Below are 16,932 nucleotides of genomic sequence, written 5' to 3' on the forward strand. Positions count from 1 at the left end.
TAACCATGTCAACCTTTATGGAGACTCATGTTTGTCCTGAGAGGTGGTGGTTATGGGTAATTGAAAGACAGAAGGGTTAATTTGGTCTGTGGTACATTCTTGGGCTTGAAATTGCACATGTTGTGCTGAACTTCCAAGTCTTTGCTGAAATTAAACAAGCATAGCAAATCCAAGAAGCAGCTACATATAGTGGCTAGAAGTCAGACTCAGTGGTTCATAGTCCAAATCCTTCACTAACCATCACAATTCGTTAACCTCTCTATGTGCATTTCCTTATTTTTGCATTTAAGATAAAATTTTATAATAATGTTTATAGAAATATTAGAAGAATACATAGATATATAAAAAATGTTAGTGTGTATGTATGTGTTTAACCAATGAATACCATTTAGTAATCATTGAATACAATCAACTTTCATTATTTTTATGTTTCGTAATTTGGAGAAAATCATACCATCCCTGTGAAAGGCAAAGGAGATAATTGCCTTACTCATTGCTATCAGTAGGTTATAAAAGTGCACAATCAATTTTTTTCTAGTTATAGATTTTACATAATAAAAACGAACCTCAAAGTATGGAAAGGGTGAGAGGAAAAGGGTAGAGAAACTTGGGAAAATTTGAAGCATAGATAAATTTCTAGCAATACTTCAAAGTTCAGTAACTGTTTTAAAAAATAACATAAATTGTTCAGTAGCACTAAACTTTGGAGAAATATTTCCTTCAAGTTTTGGGGCATTTCTCTGAAGTATTTGAAGAACTTTATTGCTTTGTGCTGGGAAAGCCTGTCTAGTTTTCTCTTAGTGGCAATTTACATCTTTCTGTAAGCCTTCAGGCATGTCACCATGTAGACTAGACATGATCTGCCCACAAGTCTTCTATTATTTCCTTATGAATATGGTAGAAGAAATACACCCTCATGTAAGCTTCTAACACCTCCATCCTCCCACCTCTACCCATTGACTAACAGGTTTTCAAACCCTAACCTTGGCAGATTAGATTCCATCACTATCCAGCTTGTGATAGGGGAAGCCACTTAAAATCCATAATCCTTATTTTATCATCTCTGAAGTAGAAATGATTATTACACTTTCACCAGCTTTTCTAGGATTTTTGATAGAATCTAAACAGAGAAAATGGAGAGACAAATTAGCATAAACTTTGGAGTCAGATTGATCTGGGGTATGTCTTAATTCATTTGAGCTGCTGTAACAGAAAGCAAGCTATAAATAGTGACTTACCTTTAAATAAAAGTTTAATGATAATTAAATAAAAGTTAAACTTGTTTCAAAAATTTAAAAAGTTATCTTCTCTATCTCCCAGAAATGAATTAAGCCATGAGAAAAAAAAAGAATGATTTTTAGAACATGGTTGTGTGAGACAGGATTTGTAAATACCCAAAATGAAAATTGTGACATTCTTATTTTCAATTGTAGACACATGGAGCATCTCTTGACAATTTTCACTTCATAGGCATGAGCTTGGGAGCTCATATTAGTGGTTTTGTTGGAAAGATATTTCATGGTGGACTTGGAAGAATAACAGGTAAAACTATTTTTAATAAATTATTATTTTAGCACACTTTTAAGTATCAGAAGTTATTTAAAATTTAGCAGGTACAAAAATGAAGCAATAGAAATTATGTATGCACATTTATTTTTTCTGTACTCGTCTTCAAATATTAGATATAAGTAAGATTCTAAAATATTTTTTAGTTCTGAATACAGCTCATATGACTTGAGATAGAAATGAGAGGAAAAGATCTATCCCTGTATTTCTATCTAAATTATTGTTGTAAGAATACACAGGAAAATTCGGAACATTAAATTAAACTTTATTGTACTTCCTGTATGCTGAGATAAGAATGATAAGAATATGGCTATGTACTTAATTTTCACAAAACTGTATTTCAGTTTTTAAAGTGTTTTACTTGAGTGCTAGAAGAATCAAGAGTCGGTATCCAAGTTTGAGGAGTTCTGATTCCCAATTTCCCACATATTCCCATGACAGAGTTACTGTATCCACAAAACTCAGTAACCAAATAATGCCAACATAGACTTTCTTCCTTCCTCTAGAAGTGGTGGTGATTTTAGAAGAAGTATAATATCCTTCCTTGAACAATTTATGTTATTTTTAAAACAGTTATTGATATGTATGTCCATAGAATATTGATAACATTTTGAAGTATTAATAAAAGACAATAAACTTTTAGTTGAATTTTAGAAAAGAGGAAAAGGAGATGTGAAAAAATTTGTATGGATGGATATATATTTCTTTTTTTTTTAATTTTTTATTGTGGGTTGTTCAAAACATTACAAATTTCTTGACATATCATATTCCACACTTTGATTCAAGTGGGTTATGAACTCCCACCTTCACCCCATACACAGATTGCAGATTCACATCAGTTACACATCCATTGATTTACAAATTGCCATACTAGTGTCTGTTGTGCTCCACTGCCTTTCCCATCATCCACCCTCCCCCCTCCCCACCTCTCCCCTCCCCTCCCCTCCTCTCTCTCTACCCCCTCCACTGTATAACCCTGAGGGTCTCCTTCCATTACCATGCAATTTCCCTTCTCTCTCCCTTTCCCTCCCACCTCTCATCCCTGTTTAATGTTAATCTTCTTCTCCTGTTCTTCGTCCCTACTCTGTTCTTAGTTACTTTCCTTATATCAAAGAAGACATTTGGCATTTGTTTTTTAGGGATTGGCTAGCTTCACTTAGCATAATCTGCTCTAATGCCATCCATTTCCCTGTAAATTCTATGATTTTGTCATTTTTTAATGCAGAGTAATACTCCATTGTGTATGAATGCCACATTTTTTTTATCCATTCGTCTATTGAAGGGCATCTAGGTTGGTTCCACAGTCTTGCTATTGTGAACTGTGCTGCTATGAACATCGATGTAGCAGTGTCCCTGTAGCATGCTCTTTTTAGGTCTTTAGGGAATAGACCAAGAAGGGGAATAGCTGGGTCAAATGGTGGCTCCATTCCCAGCTTTCCAAGAAATCTCCATACTGCTTTCCAAATTGGCTGCACCAATCTGCAGTCCCACCAGCAATGTACAAGTGTACCCTTTTCCCCACATCCTCGCCAGCACTTGTTGTTGTTTGACTTCCTAATGGCTGCCAATCTTACTGGAGTGAGATGGTATCTTAGGGTGGTTTTGATTTGCATTTCTCTGACAGCTAGAGATGTTGAGCATTTTTTCATGTACTTGTTGACTGACTGTATGTCCTCCTCTGAGAAGTGTCTGTTCAGGTCCTTGGCCCATTTGTTGATTGGGTTGTTTGTTCTCTTATTGTCTAATTTTTTGAGTTCTTTGTATACTCCGGATATTAGGGCTCTATCTGAAGTGTGAGGAGTAAAGATTTGTTCCCAGGATGTAGGCTCCCTATTTACCTCTCTTATTGTTTCTTTTGCTGAGAAAAAACTTTTTAGTTTGAATAAGTCCCATTTGTTGATTCTAGTTATTAACTTTTGTGCTATGGGTGTCCTATTGAGGAATTTGGAGCCCGACCCCACCGAATGTAGATCGTAGCCAACTTTTTCTTCTATCAGATGGCGCGTCTCTGATTTGATATCAAGCTCCTTGATCCATTTTGAATTCACTTTTGTGCATGGCGAGAGAAAGGGATTCAGTTTCATTTTGTTGCATATGGATTTCCAGTTTTCCCAGCACCATTTGTTGAAGATGCTATCCTTCCTCCATTGCATGCTTTTAGCCCCTTTATCAAATATAAGATAGTTGTAGTTTTGTGGATTGGTTTCTGTGTCCTCTATTCTGTACCATTGGTCCACCCGCCTGTTTTGGTACCAGTACCATGCTGTTTTTGTTACTATTGCTCTGTAGTATAGTTTGAAGTCTGGTATCGCTATACCGCCTGATTCACACTTCCTGCTTAGCATTGTTTTTGCTATTCTGGGTCTTTTATTTTTCCATATGAATTTCATGATTGCTTTCTCTATTTCTACAAGAAATGCCGTTGGGATTTTGATTGGCATTGCATTAAACCTATAGAGAACTTTTGGTAATATCGCCATTTTGATGATGTTAGTTCTGCCTATCCATGAACAGGGTATATTTTTCCATCTTCTAAGATCTTCTTCTATTTCTCTCTTTAGGGTTCTGTAGTTTTCATTGTATAAGTCTTTCACCTCTTTTGTTAGGTTGATTCCCAAGTATTTTATTTTTTTTGAAGATATTTTGAATGGAGTGGTTGTCCTCATTTCCATTTCAGAGGATTTGTCGCTGATATACAGGAATGCCTTTGATTTATGTGTGTTGATTTTAAATCCTGCCACTTTGCTGAATTCATTTATTAGCTCCAATAGTTTCTTTGTAGAGCCTTTTGGGTCTGCTAGATATAGAATCATATCATCTGCAAATAGTGATAATTTAAGTTCTTCTTTTCCTATTTTTATGCCTTTAATTTCTTTCATCTGTCTAATTGCTCTGGCCAGTGTTTCGAGAACTATGTTGAAGAGAAGTGGAGAGAGAGGGCATCCCTGTCTTGTTCCAGATTTTAGAGGGAATGCCTTCAGTTTTTCTCCATTCAGAATGATGCTAGCCTGAGGCTTAGCATAGATTGCTTTTACAATATTGAGGTATGTTCCTGTTATCCCTAGTTTTTCTAGAGTTTTGAACATAAAGGGATGCTGTACTTTGTCGAATGCTTTTTCCGCATCTATCGAGATGATCATATGGTTCTTATTTTTAAGTCTATTGATGTGGTGAATAACATTTATTGATTTCCGTATATTGAACCAGCCTTGCATCCCAGGGATGAATCCTACTTGATCATGGTGTACACTCTTTTTGATATGTTTTTGTATCCGATTCGCCAGAATTTTATTGAGGATTTTTGCATCTAGGTTCATTAGAGATATTGGTCTGTAGTTTTCTTTCTTTGAAGTGTCTTTGTCTGGTTTAGGTATCAGGGTGATGTTGGCCTCATAGAATGAATTTGGAAGTTCTCCCTCCTTTTCTATTTCCTGAAGTAGCTTGAAAAGTATTGGTATTAGTTCTTCTTTAAAGGTTTTGTAAAATTCTGCTGTATACCCATCCGGACCTGGGCTTTTCTTAGTTGGTAGTCTTTTTATGGTTTCTTCTATTTCCTCAATTGATATTGGTCTGTTTAGGTTTTCTATATCCTCCTGACTCAATCTGGGCAGATCATATGACTTAAGAAATTTATCTATGCCTTCACTATCTTCTAATTTATTGGAGTATAAGGATTCAAAATAGTTTTTGATTATCTTCTGTATTTCTGAAGTGTCTGTTGTGATATTGCCTTTTTCATCCCGTATGCTAGTAATTTGAGTTCTCTCTGTTCTTCTCTTTGCTAGCATCGCTAAGGGTCTGTCGATTTTGTTTATTTTTTCAAAGAACCAACTTTTAGTTTTGTCAATTTTTTCAATTGTTTCTTTTGTTTCAATTTCATTAATTTCAGCTCTGATTTTAATTATTTCTTGCCTTCTACTTCTTTTGCTGTTGTTTTGCTCTTCTTTTTCAAGGATTTTGAGATGAAGTATGAGATCATTTATTTGTTGGTTTTTTCTTTTTTTAAGGAATGAACTCCAAGCAATGAATTTTCCTCTTAGAACTGCTTTCAATGTGTCCCATAGATTCCGATATGTTGTGTCTGTGTTTTCATTTATCTCTAAGAATTTTTTAATTTCCTCCTTGATGTCTTCTATAACCCATTGATCATTCAGTAACCTATTGTTCATTCTCCAATTGATGTATGCTTTTTCCTTCCTTCTTTTATCGTTGATTTTCAGTTTCATTCCATTATGATCAGATAAGATGCATGGTATTATCTCTACTCCTTTATATTGTCTAAGAGTTGCCCTGTGACATAATATATGATCTATTTTTGAGAAGGATCCATGTGCTGCTGAGAAAAAAGTGTAACTGCTTGATGTTGGGTGGTATACTCTCTATATGTCAATTAGGTCTAGGTTATTAATAGTGTTATTGAGTTCTATAGTTTCCTTATTCAACTTTTGTTTGGAAGATCTGTCCAGTGGCGAGAGAGGTGTGTTGAAGTCTCCCATGATTATGGTGTGGTGGTCTATTAGACTCTTGAACTTGAGAAGAGTTTGTTTGACGAACATAGCTGCACCATTGTTTGGGGCATAAATATTTATGATTGTTATGTCTTGTTGGTGTATGGTTCCCTTAAGCAGTATGTAGTGTCCCTCTTTATCTCTTTTGATTAACTTTGGCTTGAAATCTATTTTATTTGATATGAGTATGGACACGCCTGCTTGTTTCCGAAGTCCATATGAGTGATATGATTTTTCCCAACCTTTCACCTTCAGCCTATGTATGTCTTTTCCTATCAAATGCGTCTCCTGTAGGCAGCATATTGCTGGGTCTTGTTTTGTGATCCATTCTACTAGCCTGTGTCTCTTAATTGGTGAGTTTAAGCCATTAACATTTAGGGTTGGATATATATTTCTACCTATTAGTCAAATTTAATGGCTCCATATTGGGACTATTTAAATAAAATAAGAATACTAGAAGGGCCCAAGATGAGGAACATATTTTTCAAATAAATTTTTAAGATGGTACTTTCTTCCACTGCATAGATGCTTTCAAGGAAATTAATTTTATCTCCCCTGACTTTTGATACAATTCAGAAAGTCATGAGTCTAGAATTTTATGTAAAGTATAAGCTACTCTATAAGTAATATTTATATTACATAGAAATTTTAAATATTTTTTTTCTTAAGAGAATGTGAACACATACTATTTATTATCTTTTCCCCTCCAGGAGAAGTCATAGTTGTTATTAAACACAGAACTTCTAATTTGCTAACAATTGTTACCTAAACGAAAATTCTAGAAATGTTTCAAAATATTGTGTGTAGGTATCTCTAAGGTGGTTTAGTTTGACTGTCTTCAAATGTTGATATTAAGTATTCAAATAATGAAGATACATGCTATTTATCAAGTTTTACTTACCTTTAAATATGGTTTTGGGGCAGATTTCAACTTAAAGTTCTTAGTATGTTTCTAATGTAATATTAATAATACAACCATGCAATAAATGAGCATCAAGTAAGACTTGATTAGATTAATTAATCATTCCTTTCTTGAATTTTTTTTATTTTTAATTTTTATTTATTTATTTATTTATTTATTTATTTTAATTTTTTATTGTTGGTTGTTCAAAACATTACATAGTTCTTGATATATCGTATTTCACACTTTGATTCAAGTGGGTTATGAACTCCCATTTTTACCTCATATACAGATTGCAGAATCACATCAGTTACACATCCATTGATTTACATATTGCCATACTAGTGTCTGTTGTGTTCTGCTGCCTTTCCTATCCTCTACCTTTCTTGAATTTCAGGTCTTGATCCTGCTGGGCCAAAATTTACTGGAAAGCCATCAAATAGTAGATTAGATTACACTGATGCAAAATTTGTAGATGTCATCCATTCTGATGCCAAAGGTAAAGCAGTGGCTTAATGATTTAAAAATGAAAAATTAAATGTAGACCCTGGAGAAGAGGAGATAATAAGAGGAATAAGGGATGTGGATAAGATGTTTCATGTTAATGATTTCCTGCATTGTCGAATGACACTGCTCGCCTCAGTTTGCCTCATTCAGGTTTCAAGAAGTATCACATCATCCTAAAAATGAAAATTTTGGGAGACATAATTTGCTCTATTCAAGCCATTAATAGTCATTGATTTGATCCTCTTCCCCCCTTTTTTAAACCTAAATTCCATCTTTTAAAAAATAACTTCAGAATCTAAGTATTAAATTAATTTGGAATAAAAAGGGCTAAGTATTGCTAAGGCAGTCTTGAAGAAAAAAGGTACATATTTTTCACAGATGTCAAATTTTATTATAAACTCATAGAAATGAAGACAGTGTGGCACTAACATAAGGAAGACAAAAAATTCAATAAAATAAAATAAGTTTCTTGTAAAACTTCTGAGATTTATGGCAGGTGGGGCACAGCTGGGCAAAATGAAATGAAAATGAAATTTCAACAAATATTTCTGTTTCAACCAGTTAATTGTTGAAGTTGGGAAAAAACCCTCTAACTCACATATAATTAAAATCCTGTCCACATTGTGCATACAGTATGGAAAAGGAAAAGCGAATAGTTTATGTAGTATCAATTTTAAAATCTTCATAATATTGGAGTAGAGAATAGTATTTTTTCCAAATCACACAAAGCTCATAACCCAAGTGAGAAGACTTAAATATTTGTTTACATTAAGACTGAGAACTTAATTAAAAAAAAAACTTTCAGAAAGTAAAAAGCAAGGGGTTGGGGTTCTGGCTCAGTGGTACAACACTTGTCTAGCATGTATGAGGCACTGGGTTAAATCCTCAGCACTAAATATAAATAAATAAAATAAATGTCCATTGACAACTAAAATATATGGAAAAAAAAGAAAATAAAGAGCAAACCAAAAATATGGGGAGAAAGAGCTTTAAAACAAGAGTGCATTAATAATAAAGACAAAAATAATCAAATTTTAAAAATCAAGGCTTGGGCTGGGTTTGTGGCTCAGTGGTAGAACACTTGCCTGGCATGTGTGAGGCATTGGGTTCAATCCTCAGCACCACATAAAAATAAATAAATAAATAAAGATATTGTGTTCATATACAACTAAAAAAAATTTTTAAAAAATCAAGGCTTGATCAGGCATTTTTATAAAGGAAAAATTCCAAATAAACAATAACCATATGGAACATTTTTAAAGTTAGTAAAAAGAAAAATGCAAATTAAAACTTGAATGAAATACCACATGCTTATAAAGAGACCCCAAATTCAAAACCCTGGCAAGACCATTTGTTAAAGAGGTTATAGAACAACAGAAATATTCAAATGTGGTTGATAGAGGCTCAAATTGGTGCTGCCATTTTGGAAACACTTTTGCATTATTTATTAAAACTGAAGATATTCATGGTCTATAAAACAGCAATTCCACTTCCAAGTGTACGGTCAACAGATTTGCCTTTGCATGTACATGAATATATGTTCAATACTATTCAGAGTATGAATGAATATTATCCTGAAAATAGAAACAACACAAATGTCTCCCAACTTGAGAGGACAAATAAATCTGTGGAATGCTCATGCACTGAAGGGCTACATAGCAGTAAATAACCTTCACACCTGATAATGTGGAGTAACATCACAAACAGACTGATCATTAGAAAAAAACAGACACAAAAGCATATGTATATGTTTTATGTATATGTAGTGTCTTGTATGTATTCATAGCATATAAATTTATATAAAAAATTATTTCATTAAAGGAAAGGATGTTAAAGGACAGATAAAAGCTTGTGACTGGATAAAGGCCAATGAGGTTTCCAGGTGCTGTTCCTTGACATGAGTAGGTACGAGGCTATTTGCCTCATAATAGTGTATTTGTAGCCCTTTATTTTATATTATTTTCTTATGTTGTTATAATTTATAATAAATAGAAAATGGAAAGGCCATATTTGTTCTCCCCATCATTCTTAAAATCAAGGGAATTAATGATCTAAGCTGATCAAGCCGCCCTGCTCCCTGCTTCTGATAAGAAGAAAAATAACATGCCTGAATGAAGGGCTGTTTCTAAGTTTATAATAAGTATCTTTTGCTTCCCCTTGATCCTGGAGCTTTCCTGTTTGGGTCAACCCCAGTGGCAGATTGGAGAAATAGCTGGTTCCAAAATTAGAACCCAACGTTGCACTTAGATGTTAGGAAACTACAGAGAACTCCAAATTGTTGGATTTCATATTTGCTTAAATGCCATAAGCTGAGCATAAGATGAGATGTAAAGAGGGACTGACTCTTCTTTCAGTCATACAACGCATAAGCTGCCCTGGAATCTGGAGACGTTAATTAAAGTCATCTAAGTTGTCTTTTATATTTCCTTATATGCTAAAGGTCCTCACTTCCCCACCATTATGTATATCACCAGTGCTCTCATGTCCCTCTAATACCTCCTTAGCTGTTACTGTGTTCTCTTAGTATTATATACTAGTTAAATTTGCTGGATCTTAATCTTTGGCATTTTATTTTTTTTTGTACCAGAGATTGAACCCAGGGGTGCTTAACCATTGAGCATATTACCATAGATATAGATATAGATATAGATATAGATATAGATATAGATATAGATAGATATATTTTTTAATTTATAGAGAGGGTCTCATTAAGTTTCTTAGGACCTCACTAAATTGCTGAGGCTGAATCTTTGGCATCATGATACTTAATGTCAGACTCAATTATTTTATTGTTATGCTAAACCTTTTGCTGATTTCTTCCAAGTGTTAACTGTGTTAATTTCTTGTGCCTTAAGCCAAAGCATTTCAATCTTACTTGGCAACAGGGTTTTATAATTGTAGTCCTGAATTTTCTGAGCTTGCTACCCTTTTTTCATTCTAGTGGCTCCCTGGGTATTAGACTGCATATTGATAATGGACTCAGAATTTCAACCTTCACCAGTGCCCCAAAGATCTACAGATCTACAGAATCCTGGGACTCATAGCTGTATGTTGCAAGCCACCTTGACCCAAGTCATACCAGCTGAGGCAGTGTGCTCTTTAGGTTTTACCAGTTAGCATCAGCTGCTCCCAGGCATAATAACCCCCAATGAGAATAAATCCTCACCCTGACCAGAAGGGTCATATATGGTGTGAATTCTTGTCTTCTGATGATCCTTCTTACATGTTATGCTCCAGCCACCTGGCTTCCTTAAATACCCCAAGTCTACTCGCACACATATCACCGTGGCTTACTGCTCACATCCTCCATATCTTTACTCACTTTCAGCCTCCTCAGTGGGAAGCACAAACTACTGAAAAGTTCAGCTACCACCCTAGCTAGGTGTGCTCTGCGCCCTGTTCCACTTGCTCCATAGCACTTATCTTGAATATTATATTTTTATTTGTCTCATATTTTCCTTCCACTAGAAAGTATATTCCATGACAAGGATTTTTTCTCTATTTTTTAAAAACTTATTTATGCACTAATAGCATAAAGAACTATGACTGGCCCATAGTAAACTGGTGACTGGTAAATATATTAAATCAATAAAATATAATCTCACAAAGAATTAATCTGAAAAACTATCATGATAGAAACTCATTTCTGAAAAAAATAGCTTTTATTTTATTTTCAATTTTAAAATTAAAGAATACTTTTCAATAGATTTTTAAGCAATTTTGTTTTAGGTGATTGTTGCCTACCTGATTATCTACACTTTGTGATTCTTGGGTACTTTTCTTCTTAGGTTTAGGTATCCAAGAGCCATTGGGACATATAGATTTTTATCCAAATGGAGGAAAAAAACAACCTGGATGTCCTAAGTCAATTTTTTCAGGTATATGAAATAGTATTTGCAAATGAACTACACATGATTGGAAATGGTAAAAGAAAATAATTTATTTTTTCTTTTTTAATCTTTGGGCAATAGTTTGATTTAATCTTCTTTTCCCCAAGATTCAGGATAGTTATTTATCATAAATACTTTAATTTGATCCTGAGTCATTCATAAAGATTGCCAGTAGTCATATCATTTGGTTATGAATGAGACCTATTATGTAATGGTTCCAGTGATTTTAGTTCATCGTTTTAAATGTTAGGAAAAATTTTAAGTTATTGAGAAAGCACCATGTAGCTAAAGTATCATGTAACACACATTTGATTTCAAAATTCAACATTCACCATCACCATTTTACTGTACAAACAAATGTTCTCAATTCTTGATTGTCTTATATAGAGAGATAGATGAACAGTTGCCACAGGTGTGGAATTTGGATCATCTTAGAGCCATGGTGATAAATATTAGGTCCACAGCAGTAATGAGTAAGACATAACACAGGGCCAAAGGCTGCTGAAGATAGACGAGTTTGGTCAAAGGGAGAGGATGCTAGACCTTGGGAAAGGAAAGAGAGGTCATAAAGTTTCATTGTCATCTGTTTCCATAGGTATTTCTAAGGCTGGGTGGAAATCTTAGAGGTAGAGGATTAGAAGGGAGAGATGTATACTAGTTATTAATATGCTAGCTTTGTGTTTTTACAACCTGCTTGTATTAGAATTAAACATCCCTGCTGTATTAGTATTTACTTTATGAAAAATTTTATTAATTTTCTGCAAAAGACATGCTAAAGTTAATTTTTTAATGGTACTCTTTGTTAAGGGGCTTGAGATATAACTATATTGTAGTCAAAAATTTCATATTTGTGAGGTGCACAGAATTTAGTAGAACTTAATCTTCAGTTTTTCTCTAATTAATCTCAGTTTAATACATCTATAGTTCTTTTGCTTTTTTTTTTTTCCTTAAAGGATTGGAATATATTAAGTGTGACCACCAGCGAGCAATTCACTTGTTCATGGCAACTTTGGAAACAAACTGCATCTTTGTTTCATTTCCTTGTTCTTCATACAGAGATTACAAGGCTAGTTTATGTGTGAACTGTGGCAGCTTTAAGGAAAACTCATGTCCTAGGCTAGGTAAGAAGGATTGGTATAGTTACAGTAATTCCTTTTGAAAATGAATACCCAAATTGTTAGTATTTTCTGCTGAATTTAAATCATAAAATCAATTATTTATGTTTATGTGTTAATTTGCTAACATTTTATGGAAAATGTATCTGTGGAGATGTGGTACCGTCAGAATAAATATTTTATTTACTACTAAATTTTAAAAGATAATTAATGAGAGAAATAGACCAACTGCCTTCCTATTCTTAATATAGAGGGCAGATTTCAATGACCTCATTATGACCCATGTTCTTGATAGCCAAATGGATCTAACTATTTATCATCGAATTATGTTTACATTTAAAGAAAGAAACTTGCGCATTCTTTGCAGCCCTGAGATTTTTTTTTTTTTTTAATGTGAAGTTTCAGGAGCAAGTGAAGAGGTGTGAACTACAGATAGATTTCCATTTGCTATCAGCAAGTAGTCATGAATCCTACATGGTTCACACCTTCTAAATCAATAAAGCTTGGTAAGAGCATTTAGGCATTGCAGCTTCTGAAAATTAAAGCCTTCCAGTGGAAAATTATAAAGCAAAAAGAATGCATATGAAAATAGAATGTTAGAATTTCAGGGACTGTTCAGTGTTTTCCAAAGAAAATACTAGAGCCTAGCATATAAATGTCTAGTCAGTATGAAGGAAAAATATTCCAGAAATGTTTCTAAAACCAAAGGAGCTCTAAGAGTAAGTAGTGTTTACAAAGGCTGAATCCAATCATATGCAACCAGTTTTCTTTAGCAGGACTAATTCTAGGCAGGCATGCTTTATACCAAATTTTTATTATCCTAGTTCACGTCTGCCCACATGACATCACGTGGGTTCATTTTCTGCAGAGCTCTTTTGGGATTGTTTTTTTGGTCTTACAGTTTTTTCATATTTGACCCAGATTGGTTAAGAGCATAAGTGGTGGCTAGGGTTGTAGCTCAGCAGTAGAGCGCTCATCTAGCACATGCAAGGCCCTGGGTTCAATTCTCAGCACCACATAAAAGTAAATAAATAAAGATATTGTGTCCAACCAAAAAATAAATGTTAAAAAAAAAGAGAGCATAAGTGGGAACTAAAGTTAAACTTGTGTAGTCTCCATTAAGCATTCTTTCTACTTCATTCAAATCTCCAATGTTGGAGGTAGGAATTAAGGAACAAAGAAGCATCTGAAACATGTATGTGCATATATTATTAATAAATATTTAAATTTTATAAATATAGAAATATGTTATATATAATACACATTCTATGTGCATATGTGTACATTTATTAAATATATGTTATCTACTATGTGACTGTGTATAGATGCCCTTTATGCTATTTACATATTTATATTGTACATCATATATATACATGCATATCATATGTGTATGTATGTATGCATGTGTATATAGGAAAACTGAGGGCTATACCCAAAGAAATAAATTATATGTTCACTTACTACATTGTATTCTGCAGAACTTACTAAAGAGTTACAAGTAAAATTATGAATTCATAATATAGTAGTAAAACCTATTATAAATAGACTATAAGTCTTGCGACGTGGTAAATTCTGATTAGACTTTTAGAGAGTGGATTTATTAATGAATCCTGAATTTGAATTATTATTGTAGTTGAAATAAGTAGAATACTATGCTTTTTTTTTTAGTTGTCAGTGGGCCTATTTATTTATTTATATGCAATGCTGAGGATCAAACCCAGGGCCTCACACATGCTAGGCAAGAACTGTACCAGTTACCAATACCACATCATTTGAAAAATGTTTTTTTAAATTGCTAAAATCTATGACTGTGATTATTGCAATGATTATGCTTATTAATTCTTTAGTTATATTTTAGTGATTTGAAATATGCATGTTATTTGATAGAAGTTCAATATCCAATGTTCTGTTTCTTAAATCTCAGGTTATGAAGCTGAGCTATGGAAAATTGGCCTAAAAGGAAGAGTGGAAGGGTGGCCTCATAGGACCATTGTGTATTTGGATACTAGTAGTACAAGTCCATTTTGTAGTAAGTTGTTAACATTTTTAACAAATGAAAAAAATATTATTTTTTTGTATTCCTTTAAAAAAAATTTTTTTTTGTACCAAGGATTGAACTCAGGGGCATTAACCACTAAGCCACATCCCCAGTCCTTTTTTATATTTTATTTTGAGACAGGGTCTTCCTGAGTTGCTGAGGGTCTCACTAAATTGCAGGGGCTGGCTTTGAATTCGAGATCCTCCTGCCTCAGCCTCCCAAGCTGCTGGGATTATAGGCATGTGCCACCTTGCCTGCTGTAGTCCTTTTTATTTTATTGAAAATATGCTTTGCACTCTCCCAAATTCCATCACTTTAAAAAATTTGTTACAGATAGTTGAACAAATTTGACTAAGGACTTTATTTTTTTAGATAAGTTGATCAGATGCTTGTATAATATTTTCCCAAAGAAATGATCCTAGCCTCCTTCAAAATCACATGATTTGTTTTCCAGAAATCATTTCAGGATTTAACATGTTAGGAAGCCTAAGACTTTTGTATATACTATTTATACCAAATTAAGACTTAAACTATATATATCTGAAAATGGCAAATAAGTAATAATCTCCCTAATACATTTAGAGTTAAACGAGAGAAAATGTGTAGAACAGGAGAGAATGTTATGCCAGTTGTATTACATAATTAACATAAAGAGGACCTATGAAAGATAGCACAATTATTTTCTTTAGAGATGAAAAGCTGGAAGTGATTTATAAAGAAATCACTTTATGTGGATATTACGAGGTTAGTTTCTAGTTAGTGGCATTGACTTTGGTGTCTGAGGAATTTACGTGGGCCAGTTACTGTTAAGGTTTTGAAGTTGTACTCACTGTCAGTTCAAGATATTATAATCCTTTAAACCTTAATTATATGTCCTGTTATACTGAATTGTGTCTGTCCTCTAATGAATTAAAATTTTTATTTATTAATTTTAGATTTGCAAATAGAAGAACTAATACAGAGCTACATATCTTTTATCCAATTTCCCTCCATGGTAACATTTTATAAAACTATAGGTAATATAATTTCATTAGCAGTATATTGATGTTTGTACAGTCCATCTACTTTATTCAGATCTTTTCCTAAATTGTGTGTGTGTGTGTGTGTGTGTGTGTGTAATCTGTATACAGATTAGTCACATGTATATGGTTATGTCTCTACCACTACAGTTAAGATACTGAGCAGTTCATCACCACAAGAATCCCTTATGTTGTGCTTTTATAACCATATATGCTATTTCCCAGCTGTCTCTAACTTCTGACATCTATTAAAATATATTTCTAAAGTTTTGTCATTTCAAAAATGTTATATAAAAGGAATTATTTAGTATGTGATTTTGTTGTTGGCTCTTCTTCAAGCAACATAACCTGAAAGGTCATTCATGTAACATGTATGAATAATTCATTCTTTTTCTTTTGTGAGTAGTATTCCAGAGTATGTATGCACTATAGTTTAACCGTTGAGCTGTTAAAGAGCATAGAGGATGAATTCAGTTTTTGGCTATTACAAATAATGCTATTAAGAATTTTGTGTACAAAGTTTTGTGTGAATATGTTTTCATTTTTGTCACAAGGCTCAGGAGTGCAATTGTTGTATCATAAACTAATTGCTTGCTTAGGTTTATAAGAGATTGACAGTTGTTTTCCAAAATGGCTGTATCATTTTGTATTCCCCTGAGCAAACTATGCGTGATCTATTTTCTCTGATTCCCACTTGCCTTTGTCATTATTTTTGAAATCTTACCCATTCTGATGAGTATATATTGACACCCCATTTGACTTTAACTTGTGTTGCCTGATATGTGATTATATTGAATATCTCTTTATAAGTCCTTTTTAGGTGAAGAGTGTGTTCACGCCTTTTTTGGCATTTTCCAATTGGATTATTTTTTAACTATTGAGTTTGAGATTTCTTTACATATTGTAGAAAGTAGTGCTTATTAGTTATTTGGTCTGAAAATATTTTCTCAGGTTCTGCAGCTTGTCTTCACAGTTTTTTACTGTTGCTTGTTAGTTATACACAACATTAAGATACATTTTTACATAATTAAAAAAAAACATGGAATGTAAGTTGCTAAAATTCTGTCCCCAGTATTTTCCCTTCCTCTTGCAGTTTCTTTTCCTCTACTCTATAGACTTTTCTGCTGTTTATTTTTTAGGTTTCTTTTTGTTGTTGTTGTTAGTGTTTTGTGGAGATACCTGATGGTGAGATTCACGGTGATATATTCATATATAGGCATAGAAAAGTTAGGTTAGATTCATTCCTTTATTCTTCCTTGATCCTGTCCCTTCTCCCTCCCCCTTAGTCTCCTCCATCTAGCTTACCCATCTTTCTTTTGTTTGATGGAATCCCCCCACTGTTTCCTCCTCTCTCTTCCTTTCTTTCTTTCTCTCATTTTTTCCTCCTT

The 16,932-nt window shown here is 33.5% G+C and overlaps 1 protein-coding gene across 2 annotated transcripts in view; it reads left to right on the forward strand.

Moving 5' to 3' along the window:
• Lipi (lipase I) overlaps positions 1-16,932 on the forward strand; it is a 63,416-nt gene that overhangs the window by 21,037 nt on the left and 25,447 nt on the right. For both annotated transcript variants that reach the window (XM_058574567.1, XM_046430558.2), the window contains 5 exons: positions 1,434-1,542; positions 7,373-7,474; positions 11,271-11,360; positions 12,326-12,493; positions 14,412-14,516. In XM_058574567.1, the coding sequence (XP_058430550.1) occupies positions 1,434-1,542; positions 7,373-7,474; positions 11,271-11,360; positions 12,326-12,493; positions 14,412-14,516 (574 nt within the window). The remainder of the gene's footprint in view (positions 1-1,433; positions 1,543-7,372; positions 7,475-11,270; positions 11,361-12,325; positions 12,494-14,411; positions 14,517-16,932) is intronic.

Source organism: Marmota monax, unplaced genomic scaffold, assembly GCF_021218885.2.
Source record: "Marmota monax isolate L192 unplaced genomic scaffold, Marmota_monax_Labrador192_F-V1.1 WCK01_AAM20220418_F8-fsc00016, whole genome shotgun sequence".
NCBI lineage: Eukaryota > Metazoa > Chordata > Mammalia > Rodentia > Sciuridae > Marmota > Marmota monax.